Source organism: Myotis lucifugus, unplaced genomic scaffold (assembly GCF_000147115.1).
Source record: "Myotis lucifugus unplaced genomic scaffold, Myoluc2.0 scaffold_29, whole genome shotgun sequence".
NCBI lineage: Eukaryota > Metazoa > Chordata > Mammalia > Chiroptera > Vespertilionidae > Myotis > Myotis lucifugus.
Window position 1 is genome coordinate 2,590,731 of NW_005871077.1, and position 21,224 is coordinate 2,611,954.

The 21,224-nt window shown below is 41.8% G+C and overlaps 1 protein-coding gene across 2 annotated transcripts in view; it reads right to left on the reverse strand.

Moving 5' to 3' along the window:
- The window catches only part of ZNF438 (zinc finger protein 438), a 199,463-nt gene that overhangs the window by 1,646 nt on the left and 176,593 nt on the right, over nucleotides 1-21,224 (reverse strand). For both annotated transcript variants that reach the window (XM_014453950.2, XM_023752197.1), the window contains one exon: nucleotides 592-2,379. In XM_014453950.2, coding sequence (XP_014309436.1) covers nucleotides 592-2,369 — 1,778 coding nt within the window. In that variant the 5' untranslated portion in view covers nucleotides 2,370-2,379. The remainder of the gene's footprint in view (nucleotides 1-591; nucleotides 2,380-21,224) is intronic.

The following is a 21,224-nucleotide window of genomic DNA, read 5'->3' on the forward strand; positions in this document are numbered from 1 at the left end:
ACTGATGCTGTTCAGATGTAAATTCTGTGAACACCATTTTGGAGAAATTACTTGTAAAGAATACCAGGAACTATACACAATATTTAATATTTCATGTCAGATACAAAAATAATCTGTTATATCCTGGCCGGTGTGGCTCAGTTGGTGGGAGCATCACCCCATACATCAAAAGGTGGCCAGTTCAATTCCCAGTTGGGACATATACCCAGGTTGTGGGTTCGATCCCCAGTCAGGGTGATCCCCACTATGGGAGGCAACCAATTAATGTTTCTCACATCAATGTTTCTCTGTCTCTCGTTCTCTGAAATAAATTTTTTTAAAAAGGAAATGTTAAAAAATGTCTGTCACCTGATTGTCTCCATCATACCTCAAACAGGAATTTGTGGCCTGGCTTACCAGGGTTACCATCATTATAAATTATGAGTGATCAGAAACCAATAAGAAATGAGATTATTCTTCATAGAACTAGCCTCATAAAATCTTAATCTGAGAGATGTTTTTATGAACTTATCTTTCTGAATATGAAATCTTAGCCTGCTCCCCAAATCCAAACAGACTTTCTTGCCAGATTTTCATTCCATTAGCACTCACCTCTGCACATTTGCATCCCTGTCCCTGTTCTTTGGCAGGTCCCCTGGCTGCAGTTCACTGGGGGAGGGCTCGGTGCTGATGACAACCCTATGCACTTCTCTCAGATGGCCGAAATAGATTCTGACATGACCAAACACTTTTGCACAAAATTCACAGCACACAAGTTTCTTCAGCCGGCTCTCGCCGTGATGAAGTTTCATGTGTGCGCTCAGGCTGCCGGGACGCACGTATGCCTTGCGACAAATTCGACAACTGTAAGGCCTTCTGTTAGTGTGGGTATTCATGTGGTCTCGAAGGTGCTGCTTGAACTGGAAGTGGTGGTTACAGACAGGACATCTGTGCCAAGGCTTCTTAATGCCAGAGAATCCATTTCTGAATGCAGAGCTGGGTTTAGGGGAAGGGCTGTCGTCCTGCTTACAGCCGAGATATTTAGGAGTGAGCGAATTATTTAACAAACTGTCCTGTCCTAGGCTGCTGGGCTTTTGGGAAGGTAATATAGCCACAGGAGAACCCAAGGGAGCCACAGCGGGCATGACAATGACAGGTTTTGGCATAATGCTACGATATTTTTTCAAAGCCCCAGGTTTTTGGTCTCTGGATTGTTGGGAATCATTTTTTATTCTTTTACATTTCCTCCTTTTCCCCTGAAATGACAAGATTTCATCTGGTACCTTTAGTTTTCTACCTTTTCTCTTTGTTGCCCCGCCATTCAGTTTTGTTTTGTGGTTGAGATCCAGTTTGGTAGCTGGACAAAAGGCACTTTTACAGAGACTCTGCTTTGACACCTGTGGACCAGGTACCTTATTGGCCATTTTGGTGGCTGCATCAAAGCCTTCGGTGATGGTGGATGTCTTATCCCAGTGCACCCTGCGCCCAGGTAAAGAAAAGTCTACAATGTTAACATCTGACTCACTTTTATAAACCTCTGTTGTTTTCATACTTACGGGGGGTAAGATTGGCAGTTTACCTTTGGGGACTGAGGGGACCCACTGGAGTGAACCGCCCCAGATGGCTGTGGATAACCTGACTGTGCCTTCTGCAAGGTCAGCTTGTTCTTTATGTTTTTCACTGGCAACAGCAGCAGGTTTACTGGATGGTTCTTTGCTTGCAAAGATTTCTTTCCCTGAAATCTTCATGAAGCCCTGCCTGGCAGAGGGCTCCTCTGGTGCGGATGATGTTGGGGTGTCAGGAAGGTTCGGGTCTCCACAGTCACTGGTCACTGGAGGTCGAGAGTCTCCGGGGCCACCTCCGTTGGTCAGAGCAGCCGGGCTGATGCTGGCTGGGGCCTGGTCTGGTGGCAGCACTGGCTCGGACGGACTGGGCTGGGGCGGGGGCTCAGAACAGCCCGGCGGGGAAGGAGATGTTTGGGTTTGGGCAGGAGGTTTGCTACAGCCACGTTCAGAGAAGCTCGAAATGGGGCTCTTTGTTGATCCTTTGTTATTTCTTGGGGGTTGGTATCGAGGAATAGGCAGTTTAAGGTTTTCAGGCAGGGGCAGTCTGGGTTTCTGGACTGGCTGAATTGAGGCAACCTGAGGCAACGCCACGAGAGAAAATGTCCCCTTCTGGCCAGCAACCTGCATCAGAGCATAATTTTGGGCAGGCACCCCCAGTGGTGTAGAGCTGATGGGGGGGCCTGGATTCACCTGATCAGAGAGTGATGGCGAAGGGCCCGACAGCACTCTGGAAGTTAGGACTTTGGACACAATTTTCGGTGCAATGGTCCTAAACTGACTCTTGGTCTGCAAACCTTTTCCACTCTGTATTGTTCCAGAAGGCATGACTGATCACCTGCAACGACATTACAATGTAAAAAGTCAACTGTCCTGTTGTTGAGAGTGCAAGTAAGCATCTTATCAATTCCTCTGCCTTAAGGCTTTCCTAGACCACCCCTACTCTTCTGAGCAAGCCCCCGCATTCTTCAGCATCCAGCCTAAAGGTCAACTCCTGCCCACCTTCCCAACGATCAACTATTATTCTCCTCTCTGGGTCCACAGCCCCTATTACAACATTTGCCACTTTTCATAATAATCTATCTGTTTATGTGTCTCTATTACTAAACAGAGCTTCTTGAGAGCTAGGGCTCTGTCCTGCTCATCTTTACTCCACTGAGTCCATCCTGTCCATTAACCTAATTCTGATTCGTCTTTACAGGCCAGTGCAAACCCAGCTCCTGTCCTGATCTGAGCTGCAGTCCTGCTACTGGTCTTCCCTCTGGTCTGTTCTGCTGTGTATTTTACTTATTTTATATACATGTCTGGTTGTCCCTATAAAAGTTAAGCTTTGCGAGGGTAAAGCTGATATTTAATTCATCTTGATATTTTCCTCTGTATCTTCAGTATGAAACAAATGTTTCTTGTAGCACTCATTTTTTCACTCAATTTCAGGACACACCATTTGACCCCTTGGTAGTGTGATTGTGTTGCACAGCGAACGCATTCAGACTGAATGCCAGCTTTGTTGCTGTTTCCCCGTGTGACTCGTGAATTCTTTCTCACACCTTCCAAATTGTTTACGTGTGCTTTTGCAATTAAATCGCCAGTATTAAAAAAGTTGATGCGACACCTTAAAAAATGTTGAGGGAAAAGAAAACGATACAAAGTGATAGGTAAAGAGATAGGACAACATAAAAAACACACAAAATCACACAAAAGCACCTCCTAGGGCCCTGACAGAGTAGCACCCACACTCCCTGGCTTTATTATGATTAGAGACCAATTACAGCTACTCTAAGAAAACAATTCCGGAAACATTTTGATGCACTGCTTCTAAGTATTATATTACCTATTTTATTCCTGAAGCCTCGAGGTAGTAAGGCCTGGCTGCAGAGAAGTTTCCCATTTCTAAGTACCTCATTTTAGGCACATTTCACTCCAACTCACTGGGTACCTACATTATTCTAGTGATTGGCTATTAAAGGCCCATAATCCCTTTTCTAAAACCTTTGGAGCATAACATGTTTTGAAGTTTATACTTTCAAATTTAAAAAAATAGTAGAATGCATAAACATATTGTACCATAATAGGAATAAGAAATGTATACTGACCAACTTATTTTAGAAAGTAATCACTGTTTGGGGAAGACAGAGTATGTTAAAAACATATTTCAAATGGTAGCTTGCATTAGAATAAGAAGGAAAATCACGAGTGCTATGGTCTGGAAAACCGACACAGGATAATTATATAATCTGTTGTTTTCCTATTTAGCTTTGCTACCACAAAGTCATGGGTAAAGTGCTTGGTCAACCACCTGGCAACAGTCACCTAAATGGAGGTGCTACATTTGTTCCTTCTTCCTCTATAAGTTATTTATTTTGTAAATTTATTTTCATAGCCTTTAAAGTTAAATGTCTTTCATTTTAAGCTTATCTCATCTTTTTGGAAGAAGTACTGAAGTTGTAAATAAATATATTAAATTTGAATTGTGAGGCTTTGCAGAAAGCTTAAAATTATTGATAGCTTTTGGTTAAATAACTGCATTAACAATAATAATGGTCTACAGAACAGATCCGGGGTGAGGAAGGAAGAGAAAACATTGGGTCACTTATATCTAGTTTATACTCTTTTTTTAAAAAAAATCCTCACCCCAGGAAATGTTTCTTCATTGATTCAAGAAAGGGAGAGAGAGAAATATCAGTCCGTTGCCTCACCCACGCACCACGACCAGATATCGAACCTACAATCTGGTAATGTGCCCTGACCAGGAATCACACCCGCAACCCTTCAGTGCACAGGACGATAGTCTAACCACCACGCACACACCGGCCGGGGCTCTAGTTCATACTCTTAATTGATTGAGCACAAAATATTTACAGCAAGAAGAGCTGGAAGAAAGGCTACTTTGTCCTCAGTCATAAATCCTCTTGAAATAATATGTGACAATAATACATGAAAGCATAAGCGATATCACCTCACTTGACTGCTCAAGTTACCTGCCATTTAAAGAAGTGGATACTGGGGTAGACAAGTTTATCAGCTGGCTTCATGATCAATGACCATAAGCCAATCACAAGAAATCTGTGGGGTAAAAAGATAAGGGCCTATTGGGTAAATTTAACTTACTCAAGTTTACCTGGAACTGTAGGAAGCACATACAAGGGTGAGGGTCTCCATGAGTGTGCTGAGTCTCATCTCCCAGAATCATTAGGATGAAGTGATAGGGAGTGAAACTGATGCATTAGAAGACATGCAAGGCAAGAGAAGGAGGACAAAGCCACAAAAACAGAAGAAAAACAAATGGAAAACCCCTTAGGAGTTAGTTAAATGTCTAGCAAAGGGTACTAACAGAATGATCATCCAACCATACAGTGTAATACCATGCAGCAGGAAAAAGAAAATGAGTTAGACTGATATGGACTATACTCTAAGATGTGAGATTTATAGTATGCTATAGCTTGAATTTAAAAATATAGTGAGATACACACAAATATATTCCTGTATATGCACAGGATATTTCTGAAAAGAAACAAAATAAACTAATATTATGGTGGCCTTTGAGGTTGGGGCTGTGGGGAGCTAAGAGGTCAGGATGAGGCAGGTGCTTATTTTCCTTGAATGCTCTCTATGCCTGGCATACAGAAGGTGCTTAAATATTTGTTGAATGAATGAAAGGAAAATGAAAGTTTCCCTATTTGAATCTGTTTTTCAAAAGGGTATCTTTTAGGACAGTACTTTTCAACTAGTGTGCCACAAGAATTTTTCAAACATGCAACAATACCTGCCTATTTAGTCTGGGGCATTGACCTCTTTTCCCCTAGATTGTCAAATAAAAAAAAAATGACAACAGACAACACAAAATAGCCATCCAGTGTGAATGAATAAAAATTATACCTATTTTTTATCAGATTGGCAAAAAAATATATTTTTTGGTGTGCCGCAGAATTTTAGTATTTCGTTTGTGTGTGCCATGGGATGAAAAAGGTTGAAAATCACTGTTGTAGGATATTAATATGGTTAAGTGTGTGTATGAATAAATGACTGTCTAGATTACAGACAAGAGTAGCTCATGTTTTTTTTTTCCTTGTCTGCTTAATCATAAGAATTGCTAGTGATAAGAAAACTGATCTAACATCTGACAGTGCATAATTACCCCCAAAAGGTAAGCACTACCAAGGACAATTAGAGCTGTTCCTCCAAACATTTGGTTCTTTAGGATAAAACAAAGCAATTTTCAATAAAAGTCAGTTACACTACAATACTACAGACTGTTTTTTTTATTTTTAAAGTAGTTTGAACAGGAGTTTTTAGAGAAGTTGAAAGTAGCTGTAAGTTTTTAAAACTCTAAAATTCTAAGATTCCATGACTGTAGGCAGTCTTTCTTTGCAATGTAGCTACAAGAGTGGTTTACTCCATTACCCACTTTCAAGACCTTTCACAGATGGTGACCAAAATACCCTCACCTGTTACCTACTAATTACAGATCTCATCGAGCTGTGCTCTAAATAACGAGAGGTAGAAATTCCCACTGACATTCATAATTTCTGGAAATCCTGCAAAATTACCCATAACACAGTTTAAGAGACTCACAGGACTCTCAGGCTCTAAACATGGACTTTTATTAACTGAAAACATAAAAGGCTCACTCAGTAAAATTAATTTTGCACAATTTTACAACATGAATCCTTAATATTAGGATTCTAAATGTGGGCTGTTTTATAATATGTTAAGCATATTAAAAATAACTATTTTGAAAAGTGACATTTACAGAAACTGACCTAACTGTGGATTTAAAAGTCAACTAATAGATATTGAGTCCTTATTATGGTCTAGAACAGCCGTGGGCAAACTATGGCCCGAGGGCCGGATCCGGCCCGTTTGAAAAGAATAAAACTAAAAAAAAAAAAGACCGTACCCTTTTATGTAATGATGTTTACTTTGAATTTATATTAGTTCACACAAACACTCCATCCATGCTTTTGTTCCGGCCCTCCGGTCCAGTTTAAGAACCCATTGTGGCCCTCGAGTCAAAAAGTTTGCCCACCCCTGCTCTAGAATCTGTGCTAGGTCTTTTAATTGATCCCTCAAGTAAACCTTGCAAATAAATTTTATTGTTCCCCTTTTATAGATTAAGAAAAATAAGTCTTGAGGAAGTTAAATAATGTGCCAAAGTTCACACAATCAGATCTGTCCCATTCCAATTTGAAGCAATAACCTTCCTCCCCTTCATTCTCCTTTTAAAAGGAGAAAAATTACATAGAAGTTGCCTTAATTAACTCCAAAATATAACATTATCTCTGAACATTTAGGAAAAAAATTTTTTTGGTATAAAAATGGACTGTCAGATCCCAAAACTTCAATCACTTTTAAATGATTCTTTCTCAAAGCCCACTCATTAGAGAGAACTTATGAAACGTTAATCATTTCTTAAGGTAAAAGCAGATTTTTAAAGTTGAATTTGCCACTTATTGTACATAGGAGTCTGACAAATCCAGTATGGTTGTCAGATATTTGTTTGGGAAAATACACTGTGTGTTCTCCTCCTTTCCCTCCATTGCTTCCAAAGAATTTGACCTAATGGAGATGGGCTGCATGTTAGAGGCAGCAGAGGGAAGAGTGAGGGCTCAGCAGTACTAAGCGCCAACATCTGAACCAGCTTAATCCAACTGCCACAATGCAGCTGGCACAGATAATATTAACAGACCAGTTCCTGGGGCAGGCAACTCTCTAGAACAGTGGTTCTCAACTTTCTGGCCCTTTAAATACAGTTCCTCATGTTGTGACCCAACCATAAAATTATTTTCATTGCTACTTCATAACTGTAATGTTGCTACTGTTATGAATCGTAATGTAAATATCTGATATGCAGGATGGTCTTAGGCGACCCCTGTGAAAGGGTCGTTCGACCGCCAAAGGGGTCGTGACCCACAGGTTGAGAACCGCTGCTCTAGAATCTAGATAGCTGCAAACAACTCACTTCCTGATTTCCATGGGCAGAACCAAAGCCTCCTTTGTTGCTTCTGAACAAAGTTGTTCCTGCTTGCCCCTTTGTCGGTGTGGGCACAACTCCATGATTCCATGTGTTAGGGCCACAGGCCTATGCTATGCATGGAGTAGGGAGCAGGCACAGAAAGAGAGGGGTGTCCCTGCTCTTGAAACAGGCTCCATGATCCAGGAGCAGAACAAAAGTACTGCCAAGTGTTAGCTACTTAAAGAGCCAAACTTTTAGGTGTTGTTTAGGCTTTAACTTTGTTAAACTGAAAAACCCTATTTTCAATTCATTTGTTGGCATCTCTTTTTTTCCCTCCCACTTGGCTTTCAAATAACAAATTCCAGTTGGGGTTCAAACTGTTCCCAGGATGGACTTTGGTTAAAACAAATATGGTAAAACCCTGGAGACATTTGAGATAAAAGAAATGCCTCGTAACATAGGGGAGCTCAGCTTAATTTTATTGAAAAACACATTTAGCTGTTGCCCCCTCTTTACCGCCCCCCCCGCCCCGCCCCTTACCCCTGCAAAGGCACTGTCTGGGCTCCGATGCAAGAGTCAACAGGAGGCTACTGAGCACTGACTGTAGAGTGCACTGTAAAACATGCCGGCACAAGTATTATTTGCTTCTAAAGATCCAGGATGCCAAATACATACCACTTCTACTCCACATATCCGTAGCGCTAAGACCTCCTAGAGTCCTTATATCCAGGACCCAAATTTCAGGAAATCTGACACTCTACAAAGGAAATAAGCACATTCCCAGTTAGATATCTTGTATCCCGAACCTAGTTTTCTCCATTCTCCTTGGCACATGCCCTGCTTACTGAACTATGCTCTTACCCGACTCCTTCTCCTTCCCTCCTGTAAGAACACCTGATGTCCAAACACCTTCCATTCAGCACAGGCCTTTGAGAGCTGCCTTGCTAAACAATTCATAGCCTAGCTTAGCAGAAAAAAGAACTCTCATTTTCTGAGCTCCAGAGCTTCTGAATTTCCTAGCACTTATCAATACTGTTTCTTAAACATTATTCTAATGATAAGGAATATTTTGTATCAGGTACTGTGCAAAAACTTTACATGCATTATCATTTCATCCCCACAATAACCTAAAGTGGGAATTACTGCTACATGTACAGATAAAGATTTCAAAGCTGGAACTCAAGCCTTGGCCTGTTTGACTCAAAAGGCACTTTCCACCTCTACATGCAGACTGTAAGCTATTACACATGGTTATGGCCACTACAATTGTCTCTAGTGGAAAGATCATGGGTTTTGGGGTTTATACAGAGGTGGTTTCAACTCCTGGTTCTGTCTTGTGGCTTGTGAAAGTTACTCTCTGAGCCTGTGTCCTCAATTACTAAATGGGCATACTAATAGTTTCTGGCTACAAAGGTCTATCAGGATTAAATGAAAAAGAGGCCCCATGAAACTTTAGACAATAAAAGAAAAAAGGCTCCATGAAGGTGCCAGGGTAGTGCTTAGCACACATGAGATGCTCAGCAGACATTAATTTTCCACTTCCTCTTGCCCAAAAGTATTAATAACATTAATAACTTGGTTATTATTAACAGGAAAGGAATAAAGGGGAGATTAGATAATATAGGCATGCCATTTATACAGCTTTGCCAAAAGCTACAGTTTGACACTCTCCAAGTCTATTCCCCGCAAATCAATGGGGAAAAGGACTAGATAAAGGCAGTTTAGACACATGCCCCATAAGGTCTGGATGATGTGAGAAGATGCTTACCTGTCAGTCACACCTGGGAACAAGTCAGTGGCCAGAAGAGATTACTTTATATGTACAGAATGGCATTTACTAGTAAGGAGGGGAAATGGAATTGTTCCTCTGCTTTATAGTATAGGTTTACATGTTTTATTTTCACTTCTGATTTATCTGCAACTCACAGTGATTTATAACTTTTTTCTTTTTTTTTTTTGCTGTAAGTTTTTCTATGCATCAGCTTTTTTTGTCAAATAGTTCATGATTTATAAGTACCAATGCACAGGACCATATATTCCTTTAAGTCTATAATTAGTCCCTAAAACTCCTGCTTGGTACTTTTTTTTTTTACTATTATTTATTTTTAAAAATTTATCTTTATTATTGAAAGTATTACAGATGTCCCTCCCCCCCCCCCCACTATTGGCTCCCTCCACCCTGCTCCCGCTCCCTCCCACGCCTTCATGCACTATTGTCTGTGTCCCTGGGCTAAGCATATATTCATATAAATTCTGTGGTTAATCTCTTCTGCCCTTCCTCCTCCCTCCTCTGAGATTCTTCAATTTGTTAGTTTATTTTTATTTTGTTCATTAGATTCCACATATGAGTGAGATGATGTGATACTTGTCTTTCTCTGACTGGCTTATTTCACTTAGCATAATACTCTCCAGGTCCCTTTTGCTTATTTCTTTTCTTTTTCTATTTTTAAAAAAATATATTTTATTGATTTTTTTACAGAGAGGAAGGGAGAGGGATAGAGAGGCAGAAACATCTATGAGAGAAATACCGATCAGCTGCCTCCTGCACACCCCCCACTGGGTACATGCCCCTGACCAGAATCGAACCTGGGACCCTTCAGTCCCCAGGCTGACACTCTATCCACTGAGCCAAACCGGTCAGGGCATATTTCTTTAATCAAGGCACACCTTACCTTAACATAGAGAGAACACCTACAATACTGAGACTTTGAAGAAAGTAAACAACAATAAAAAAAAGCAAATGAATCCCCAGGCACTGACTGGAACTAAGGTAACTGGACTTGCAGTAGTTACCTCTGGGGAGCTGAGCAGATCTGCTGTATGTGAGTGAATTAGCATATACAGGTTTGGAGGTACAGCTAATGCAGTCAGATGCTGACATGAGCGACAACAAAGAGCGAAGTCACTGAGTTTAAAAGCTGTGGGACTACTTAGGAGTCCTTTTATAAAATTCTTCCCAGCTTCTCCTCCAATATCTTTATTGTTCTTTGCATGACAACTACAAAACCTGGTGGAAGGAAATGTTTACTCTCACCTACAGGTTAGGAATATGTAAGAGTTAACTCTCCATTTTCCTTGAAGAGATGGAGGGATTACACAATCCACCTACGTTCTCTTTTCCTTGGGGCTCTTCACATTTGGATGTGTGTGTACTTAGGTAGGTATTCCTGGTTCTGGAGTGGGCTTCGTGGCTGACCACCTACGGACACTCCCAGCAAGCATACCGCGAGCTCACCCCACTGCTGTCTTCCTACACACCTACCCCAACTGGCCACACTGCCCTCCACCCCCACTGCTGGTGCGAGAGAAAGCCAACCACTGTGAACACTGGACAACTTGTACATTTAAGGTTTCAGTTTCAAACTGCAGACCTATGCTATCATCTGTATCTCATCCCTACAGACTCCCTTCAGTTTGTCACTGGGGCTGGCTTAGGTCTCTCCCATTGCTTTTCTGAAGCACTCTCCCTCCTCCACCTTTCCCCCAGAGTTCTCTTCTCTCTTGCCAACAATTTTGGGCATTAACCTTGCAATGGACTGAACGTTTGTGTCCCCCCACCCCGATCCCCCAAATTCATATGTTGAATCCAAAACTCCCAGTGTAATGGTATGAGGATGTGGCTCCTTTGGAAGGTAATTAGGTCATGAGGATGGAGCCCTCATGACTGGGATTAGTGTCCTTATAAAAGGTCCCCAGAGAGCTCTCTTGCCCTCTTCCTGCCATGTGAGGACACAGCAGGAATTCAGCAGTCTGCAACCCAGAAGAGGGCTCTCACCAGAACCTGACATGCTGGCACCCTTCTCTTAGACTTTCAGCCTCCAGAAATGTGAGAGAGAAATTTCTGTTGTTTGTTGGACAGTCAGGCTATGGTACTTTGGTATAGCAGCCTGAAGGATCTAAGACCTCATGGAGAAAAGAGGTCATCTGGTAGGAACTCATTCACCATCCCTTCCTTCCACTTCTAAACTCTCCTCTTTAATTATACAACACAAATAACTTTACCTTTTCTGGGGTGGAGGGATAGAAGGGAAAAGCACTCTCTCTCTAAGTATACAACTCATCCACCTCAAGTCCTGAAATATTTTTCATGTGTAAAAAATAGTGCATATTAGAGTAAGAAAATGGAGCATTTCCAACCCTGTTCTGCACTCCACACTGCTCTCCAGGCCCCTTGTGCTGCCTCAGGGGCCCCACACCACTGGTGAGCTCCACAGATTAGGGAGGCCATCCTTGACCAACCTATCTAAAGCAGCTGCTCAGCCCCACGCAATCACTGGCTGTTTCCTTTCTCTGCTTTAACTGTCCTTCATGGCACTTGCCTTTATAATGAGATTATATTAACCTGTCTTCCTTCCACTAGAATGTAAACTCCAAGAAAGCAGGGGCTTGTTTTGTTCACTGCCAGGATCTCGGTCCCCAGACCAGTGTTTAGTACATGGCAGTCACACAACATGTTAGTTACTAAATGAGTGAACTATTAACTTTCAACAGTACTGTCTTGCTTTTTCCTTTGTTTTTGCTGAACGACAACAAAAAATAAATAAATAAAAACCAAAACAACAATTAAGAGTCCTTGGACTCTGTTTTCTCTTCAAGCTACTGCCCTATCTCCTGTAATTTCTTCATGAATAAAGTTACTTACTGAAGGTAGTGCACATGTTCCCCATCTCTACTCATCAAATTCTATTTTTCCCTTAGGTCCTGAACCCTTAAATTCTGTTATGAAGTGCTAAAATATCCTTCTGTCAAGAGTCAGACTGGGTGCTTAACCTATTATCTCACTTAATCCTCCATGAGCTCTTGATATTAACATCTTTGGCCCATAGATGCAGTAATTGAGTATTTCTTGCAAGGGCACAAAGCTGGTAAGTGAGAGGTGGATTTGAATCCAGGTCTGTCTGGCACCAAAGCTGTTCTCCTTCCATTCCAACACAATGAACTTACTAAGGTGTTCTGCAATTTATCTGTTTGTCAGTCTCCTCCAATATGTGCCACATAACTCATCTCTATGTTGATAAAATAAAGATCATTTTGACTAACCTTTTCCAGTCAGAGAGTGTAACTATCAGGAGAGAGAACGATCTTGTTTTTTTCTAACAGGAATGTACAGAAGAGTTGCTAGGAAGGTAGTTAATGAAATTTACAGAGCGATTCCCTTCACAATGTCCAAGGCATTACAAGCCAGGCTTGTTACATGAATGGCTCCTTTTACAGAGCTTCTGGTGAACAAATCAGACTTATACCAAAATGGAACTCTTTTAAAGTAACAATTACACAACAAATTTAACACTTTCTAGTACTGACAAAGTAGTTTTTTTATAATGAGAAAAAAATGAAGATAAAATTAATTACTTTAAGGTCTATTATAACTTTAGAAATAATATAAATTTCCTAGATTTTTTTTTATTTATTTTATATTTTTATTGAATTCAGAGAGGAAGGGGGAGGGAGAGAGAGATAGAAACATCAATGATAAGAGAGAATCATTGATTGACTGCCTCTTGCACGCCCCCTACTGGGGATCAAGCCTGCAACCCGGGCATGTGCCCTCAACTGGAATTGAACCCGGGACTTTTCAGTTTGCAGGCCGACGCATACTACCTGCTTCCCAAACTGAGGTCACTGATGAACATTAGGACTGACTGAAAAAGTTAAAAAATGCTGAAAGAAATTCTAAATTTCTCATGTGTCAACTTCTACCCATTCAGTGCTGTGGCCAATGATTTAGATCTAGGGGATGTTTCTTTTTTAGGAGAGGTCCTCAGAGAAAACAAGACAAATTGCATTACATATAAGAAAGAGAGCAGAGGAGGCTTTGGTTTTTCCATCTACTATGAAGGAATATGAACAAGACCCGTATTGGCCTTAGTTTCTCCCTTTAACAAGAGAGGATGACACTGGATCATTGTTTCTCAAAGTGTGGTTTGTACACCCTGTGGAAGGTCCCAACAATCCCTTTTCATGCTAATAATATGTCATTGCCTTTCCACTCAGTTGACCTTTGTAGGTGTTGCACTGATTGGACAAATGGGAGAATTGGGGAAAACTGCTCTAGCACCTTAGCCTGAATTAAGGCAGGGACAGTAAACTGTTCAAGCAGTCATATTCTCTACTGCCACACACTCTCAGTAGAACAACAAAAAGGTGGCACAAAATTTTAATAAACTGTGATCCTGACGTGCTTTTTACAATTCTGAGTGCTGGTGGTTCACACTCGTAGGGCACTTGCGCTGCACACTGAAACAAGGCGGCTGCCTTGAGGAAAAAGCACTTGTGCGATTGTTTGCATTGCAAAGCTGAACTGCTGCTTTTTTTCATGAAATACCATTTTTACTTGAAATAACATCTGGCAGACATGTTGAGAGAACATATTCAGACTTAAGTATTGGACAGACATTTTTTCCTAAGTGAATGAATGAAGGTTATCACTACAAGTAACCACTGTCACTGATGAAAATCATTCCAGCAAGCGGCAATTAGAACTTTGAAAGACTTGAGTTTATCACTAGGAGCTTGAAGCTTCCCAATACTTAAAGATCTTTCAGATGAGAATGTTGTTACATTAACAATATGATTTTTATAATATTGTATAAAATGATGTACAGTAAATCCTCACTGAATGTTGTCTGCAGTTTCTTGGAAACTGCAACTTTAAGGGAAACAACTTAAAACAAAACCGATTTTATCATAGGTTAATTAATAGAAACAAGAGTTAAATTCATATGGCATATTTCTTGTCACAAAAACATCACCAAACTGCTAAATAAAGACCCCAAACACTTCTAATACTAAACACTGAAATAAATGTGAGCTATACATACATTAAAAAAAGAATAAAAACAAGTAAGAGAATTCTTGTCCAACCCGCTTATTCAAGTTCAGTCACAAAAACATCACCAAACTGCTAAATAAAGACCCCAAACACTTCTAATACTAAACACTGAAATAAATGTGAGCTATACATACATTAAAAAAGAATAAAAACAAGTAAGAGAATTCTTGTCCAACCCGCTTATTCAAGTTCAGAATCTTGGGTGGCTGAAGCCTGTCCTGGCAGCTCAGGGTACAAGGTGGGACCCAACTTGAGGGAGGACACCTTTCCATCAAAGGGTGCACTCACCCCCCTCCCCCAACACATACCTCCACACCCACACTCACAGAGACAGGGACCATGGACGTGCCAACTAACCTCACATGCACACCTTTGGGACAAGGGAGGAAACCAGAGCACTCGGAGAAAACCCATGCAGACACATGGAGAACATGCCAACTCCACACAGACCACTGTGTATGTGGAGGGACCCTAGGCTACAATAGATTCTTTTCTCATCAACATTATAATGAAGGGGCATTGAATGAAATGACATTATTCAAGGACCTGCTGTATATATAGAAGATCTGCATAACTCAGAAAACTAATGTTTTCTAAACGACCGATGTCTTATGTTATAGGGATGGGTAAAAGACTCATTCAAGTGTAAGACAGACCAAAATGTAACAGAAGACAATAAGTACATTGATATGGCTTCAAATAAACTGTAAGAATTACCTGACTCTATTGAAGACAGTTATAGTTATCTAACACGTTTTGGTGTAGTATCAAAGAAAAATATTCACAATTATCTGAAAAGGCTATTAAAATACTCCCTTCCCTGCAACTCTCAAGTTGTTTTTTTCCAAAATATTTCAACATAAACAACATAGAACAACATACTAAATGCAGGACTAGATATGAGACTTCAATTATTTTCAAGGAAGCCAGACTTTAAAGATATTTGCAAAAAACCTAAGTCAATGCCAGTCTTCTCATTAATTTTTTGGTTTAGAAAATAGCCACTCACATGAAATGCTATTTATGTTAAGCTTTAATGAGCTTAACATACATTTATTATCTTAAAAAAGAATTCACAAATACATATTTTTCAGTTTATAATCTCAACTAGGGACCCGGTGCACGAAATTCGTGCACTGGGGGGGGAGGGGGCGGGGGGTGGTCTCTCAGCCCAGCCTGCCCCTCTCACATACTGGGAGCCCTCAGGGGATGTCCTACTAATGGCTTAGGCCCGCTCCCTGCTCCCCTTGGGGAGCGGGCCTAAGCCACAGTCTGGCCTCCCTTTGTGGGAGTCGACCGGGCTGATCAGGGGAAGGCACCAGCCCCATCACCCCGCTGCTGCAGCCACTGCCAGTCACCGCAGCCACCAAGGTGTTTTCATCAACACGGACTCCAGTCCCTTCACCATGAAAAAATGACAACTTTCTTTAGGCATTTTCAAGATGTGTCTTTCACAGGATATGAAATTTCTTTATTTTTTTTTATCCTCACCTGAGGATATGTTTCCATTGATTTTTAGAGAATGTGGAAGAGAAAGGGAAAGACAGAGAGAAACATCAAAGTGAGAGGGACACTGCGATTGGCTGCCTCCTGCATGAGCCTTGACCTGGGCCCCGGCCAAGGAGAAGCCTGTAACCTAGGTACATGCCCTTGGTCAGAATTGAACCCAGACCCTGCAGTCGGCAGGCCGAGGCATTATCCACTGAGCCAAACCAGCTAGGGCAGGATATAACATTTCTTAGCCCTCCAGCAGCGGACCTTCCTTTTTTCTCCAGGAGTGAGGTGGAAAAACCCTAGATCACCTTTTTGGATCCTTATTACCCAAATTACTAAGAATATTACCAGTGGCATACAGGGAGCTTAGCCAATGAGCGGTCAGAAAAGGTGTTTCCTCTGTAGTTCACACCAATCACTGGCAGGGGCCCCCCAGCTCCCTCTCATCGCTGCTCCGTCCCTGCCCAGGCCTAAAGCCTCTGGGCCTGGGCAGGGCCCCCCCCAGCTCCCTCTGATGGCCAGCTCTGCCCAGGCCCAGGCCTAAAGCCTCTGGGCGAGGCTTTTAGGCTTGGGCAGGGGCCCCCCTTGGCTCCAATCGCAGGCTCAGCCCTGCCTAGGAGCCCTCTGGCTCAGGCCCTTCCTAGGCTGCTCAGGGCCCACACAGGGCCTACCTCAGAATGACCTGGGTGCCGATGATGTTCCCGGGACCCAGGCCACTGGGTGGCTATGTATGCAAATTAACCACCATCTTTGTTGGGTTAATTTGCATAGTCACTCTGATTGGCTGTTGGGTGTAGCGGAGTGACACCAATTTGCATGTTTGTCTATTATTAGGTAAGATTATGGTAAATACCAATAGATATAACTGACATAGACAAATGTTCTTTAGGGGTCCTCAATAATTTTTAAGACTCTAAAGTGGTCCTGAAACAAAAAACTATTTTGAGAATTGCTGAACTAGATGAAATCAAATATCCCAGGTATTTTGAGATTCTCTGATATTTTGCTGTATGTGAATGACAACAGAAAATAAAATCTGGAAATGTCTTGCTTTTGGTAACTTTTTGTTTCTTTCATGTTTGTTTTCTTTTGAAAATATGATATGGCAGATCCATAGGACAGTCTTGAAAATAAAGTTCATAAAGGTAATTTATTCTAATAAAAGTCAGTTATAATTAAAATATTACTAGTGGGAAATATTAGACTACAGATTAAATAATAAAATGCTTATAAATATGTAATGCTTCAGATATATTAATAATTTGAATTTATATTCATGAAATATCTCATAAATTATATTTAAACCAATGACTGACATTTTTATTTTTCCCTCAATTTTAAGAAATATCATCATAAGATTCTCCGAGTACTATAGTAAATACTGCAATAGTTTTTATTTTTTTAATAGAGTACTGTTTTTAGAGAACTATTATCAACATGCATTCAAAGTCATTTTAAATTATTTTATCAAAACTAAAATAATCATAAGGCTGTTTCTAGTGTAAGTTGGATGTTGGAATTTCGGTAAACGTTTTTAGGATTTTTGTGCCGATTAATTTAAAGACAAGAACAATCTGTTTATAAAAACATCACTAGATTTATTAATTTCTATTCTTAGTAGTATTAGGCTTTTACAAACATAAAATGCCTAACCTATATTTTTGGCTTGCATAACATTCTAAATAACCCTGTCAAACTTCTTTGCTTTTATTCCTGCTCAACTCATCACAGCAACCATCTGCCTAAATAAAGATGTAAGCATCTGCTATATGGCAAGTGGTCTCAGGGGCAGATGTTTCCATCCTTGTGTTCATGTCACTAGGGCTGGATACATTATTGGAACAGATGTATACAATCGTAAAGTGTTGTGCCCACAGTGAAATGTTTCCAACTGCTTTCTATCAAAGTACATAAATGCTATTTGCACCTGCATTTATGCTAATGACATAAAGGCAGCAGGGGTCTGACAAAGTGAGATGTGATGCTATGAAATATATTTACATGGTTAATTGGAGTTTCCAAGAGACTCTGCTGCCAAATGGCCACACTGACATGGACACATGCTCAAGCAGGTTACCTGATTAATAGCCTGCTTTTTAAGTGGAGATATGGTTATTTCAAAGGACAAAAATACTCATAATCTAAATTTACTAATAAGAATATTCCAAACTCTAGTATTTTATCTTAAAATAGGAAAATAACTTCCATATAGATCTTTTAGGCCACCCAGGTCATTTCCATTTAGTTTTACAAGGAAATTCCTATAAGTACGTGTGTGTTTTCCATTTGTACTTCTGTCAACAGCATAACATACTAATAATGCATAGTGGTATTTTGCAGAGGTCATTGCATTGGAAAGTTCCAATTTCCACATTAAGAAGTTAACCAAAACCAGCTTGAAAAATGTCAATTTGTACTTGGTCTGCAACATAAAATGGTACCAAAAATCCAAGAACAGCATTTACACCACTATTTAAGACCAAATGTTTCCATATGCATGTCACATATTTGAAAACATAATATTTTGGTAATACATAGGGAATGTTTTCCCCCCAGAAATGAGGTCACAAAGCCATGTTAACCACTAAATGCAAAACATAAAATTGTAGTGATTGTCCTTGCTACTGTGCTTTAAATGTGAGTGCTGAAGAGCCAAAGAATTTGTAATAATTGTCTTTGTAGCTTTACTGAGTTAAGAACCTGTGGTCACTTTCAAATAACATATTTATTTCTTTATTAACTTAACATTGATAATATCAACTTTACATAAAGTTATTCAATCTGAGTTAAATGTTACCCCAAATAACTTTTATTCTGTAAATTATTCTGTGATTTATACTGCTCTTAATGCATTCATATACAATTGATCTGCATTATTCACAGTTTATGTATTTGCAAATACATAATCTGCTTGCCTGAATTTATCTGCAACCCCCAAATCCATACTGGTGGCATTTTTGTGGTCAGTTGTGGATATATACAGGCAAAAAATTTGAGTCACCTGATGTGCATGTTCTCAGAAGTGGTGGATAGATATTCTGCCTTGTTTCATCTCTCAAACTATAAACAAGTGTCCTTCTAGTGGTTTATTTAGTACCATATTTTTCATATTTTTTCCATTTTGTGATTTCACTGCTTAAAATAGCCCTCAAGAATAGTGTGCCTTACAAAGAAAATACACGTTAGATAAGCTTTGTTTAATCATGAGTTATACTGCTGTGTCTGTGAGTTCAATGTAATGAATAACAATATATTAAATGAGGTGTCTTTAAACTGAAACACACATGAAACTAGGTTCTGTATTGATAGTCGATGAAAATGTTGTGTTGTGACTAGAGGCTCACAGGAACCTAACCCTGTATTTCCCTTAGGAGCAATGGAGAAGTATTAGCTAACTCAGTGTTTGTGGTAACTTTATAGAATTTTCTATATTAGCTAATTCAGTGTTTGTAGTAACTATTGCTAATGAGAAGAATTGACTGTACCTTATCTCATTTGACTGTTTCAGAACAAGAATTATTATCCCCATTTGAAAGAAGGGACGGAGGCTCACTGATTTAGCCAAGATCACAGAGCCTCAAAAGAAAGGCAGAAGAATAACCAGAGCTCAGCTGTCCAGCTCTTAGCTAAAGAGAGGAGAAGAGAGGAGAGGAGCCTGCCAGCTGGGGGCAGCTCCTGCATTGAGCATCTGCCCCCTGGTGGTCAGTGCGCATCATAGTGACCAGTCGTTCCATTGGTCATTCCACCGTTTGGTAGATTTGCATATTAGCCTTTTATTATATAGGACTAGAGGCCCAGTGCACAAAAATTTGTGCACTTGGGGGGAGGGGTCCCTCAGCCCAGCCTGTGCCCATTTGCAGTCCAGGACCCCTTGGGGGATGTCCACCTGTCGACTTAGGCCCACTCCCCGGGGGATCAGGCCTAAGCTTGCAGTCAGACATCCTTCTGGCAGTCAGGGAGCCCTTGGGGGATGTCTGACTAAAGGCTTAGGCCCCCAAGGGATCGGGCCTAAACCATTAGTTGGACATTCTTAGTGCTGCCACAGAGGTGGGAGAGGCTCCTGCCACCATCTCTGCACTGGCCAGCCATGAGCCAGCTTCTGGTTGAGTGGCACTCCCCATATGGAAGTGCACTGACCACCAGCGGGCAGCTCCTGCATTGAGCATTTGCCCCCTGGTGGCCAGTGTGCATCATAGCAACTGGCCATTCTGCCGTTCAGTCAATTTGCATATTAGCCTTTTATTATTATTACTAGAGGCCCATTGCAGGAATATTCCTGCAAGAATAGGGCTTCCTGTGGCTGGAGCAAAGCAGAGAAGGGAGCGAAACTCGCTGAGGCAGGCTTCGCTCCCGCTTCAAGCCCCTGCAGCTGGTCTTGCCCTCTCGCTCCAAGCCGCTGCCCCTTATGCTCCCAGCCACAGTGGTTGGGCTTGCTCTCCCGCACCCATCCCCTGCGGCTGGGCTTGTCCTCCCGATCCCAGTCCCTAGGGCTGGGCTTGCCCTTCCAATCCCAGTGGCTTGGGCTGGGCTTGCCCTCATGCTCCCAGCTGCTGCCCCTTATGCTCCAAGCCACAGTGGTTGGACTTGCCCTCCTGCTCCAAGTGGCTGCACCCCCCCCCCCGTCTCCACCCCCAGCCATTGCCCGTTATGCTCCCAGCCACAGTGGTTGGGCTTGCCCTCCCGATCCCAGTCGCTGGGGCTGGGCTTGCCCTCCTGCTCCCAGCCACTGCCCATCCCGCTCCAAGCCTCTGCCCCTTCCACCCCCAGCTGCTGCCCTTACGCTCCCAGCCACAGTGGTTGGGCTAGCCCTCCCACTCCCAGCCGCTGCCCCTTCCTCTCCAACCGCTGCCCCTCCCACTCCAAGTCGCTGCCCCTCCCGCTCCCAGACGCTGTGGCTGGGATTTCCCTCCCGCTCCCAGCTGCTGCCCCTTCCCCTCCAAGCTGCTGCCCCTCCTGCTCACAGAGGCTGCGGCTGGGCTTGCCCTCCCACCTCCCGCCTCCCACTTCCACAGCCTTGGCTCCGTTTCTGTCCTCACAGCCTCTACTTAGCTCCCTTCTGTACCGCTTGGCCTCCATGTTGTCGTCAGTCTTCGCTCACAGCTAGTATATGCAAATTAACTGCCATCTTTTAGCTTCTATAATTGAAACATTGTATCTTTTGGAGCTGTTGCTTCAGGAGCTCAGAGCCCAGCAGCGGCAGGCGGGGAACCTTGGTTTCCTCTGTCACTGGAGCAAGCAAGCCTCATGTTCTGCTTCAAGCTGCCTGGCTGCCGGCTGCCATCTTGGCTGGCAGTTAATTTGCATATTGCCCTGATTAGCCAATGGGAAGGGTAGCGGAGGTATGGCTAATTACCATGTTTCTCTATTATTAGATAGGACTAGAGGCCCGGTGCACAAAAATTTG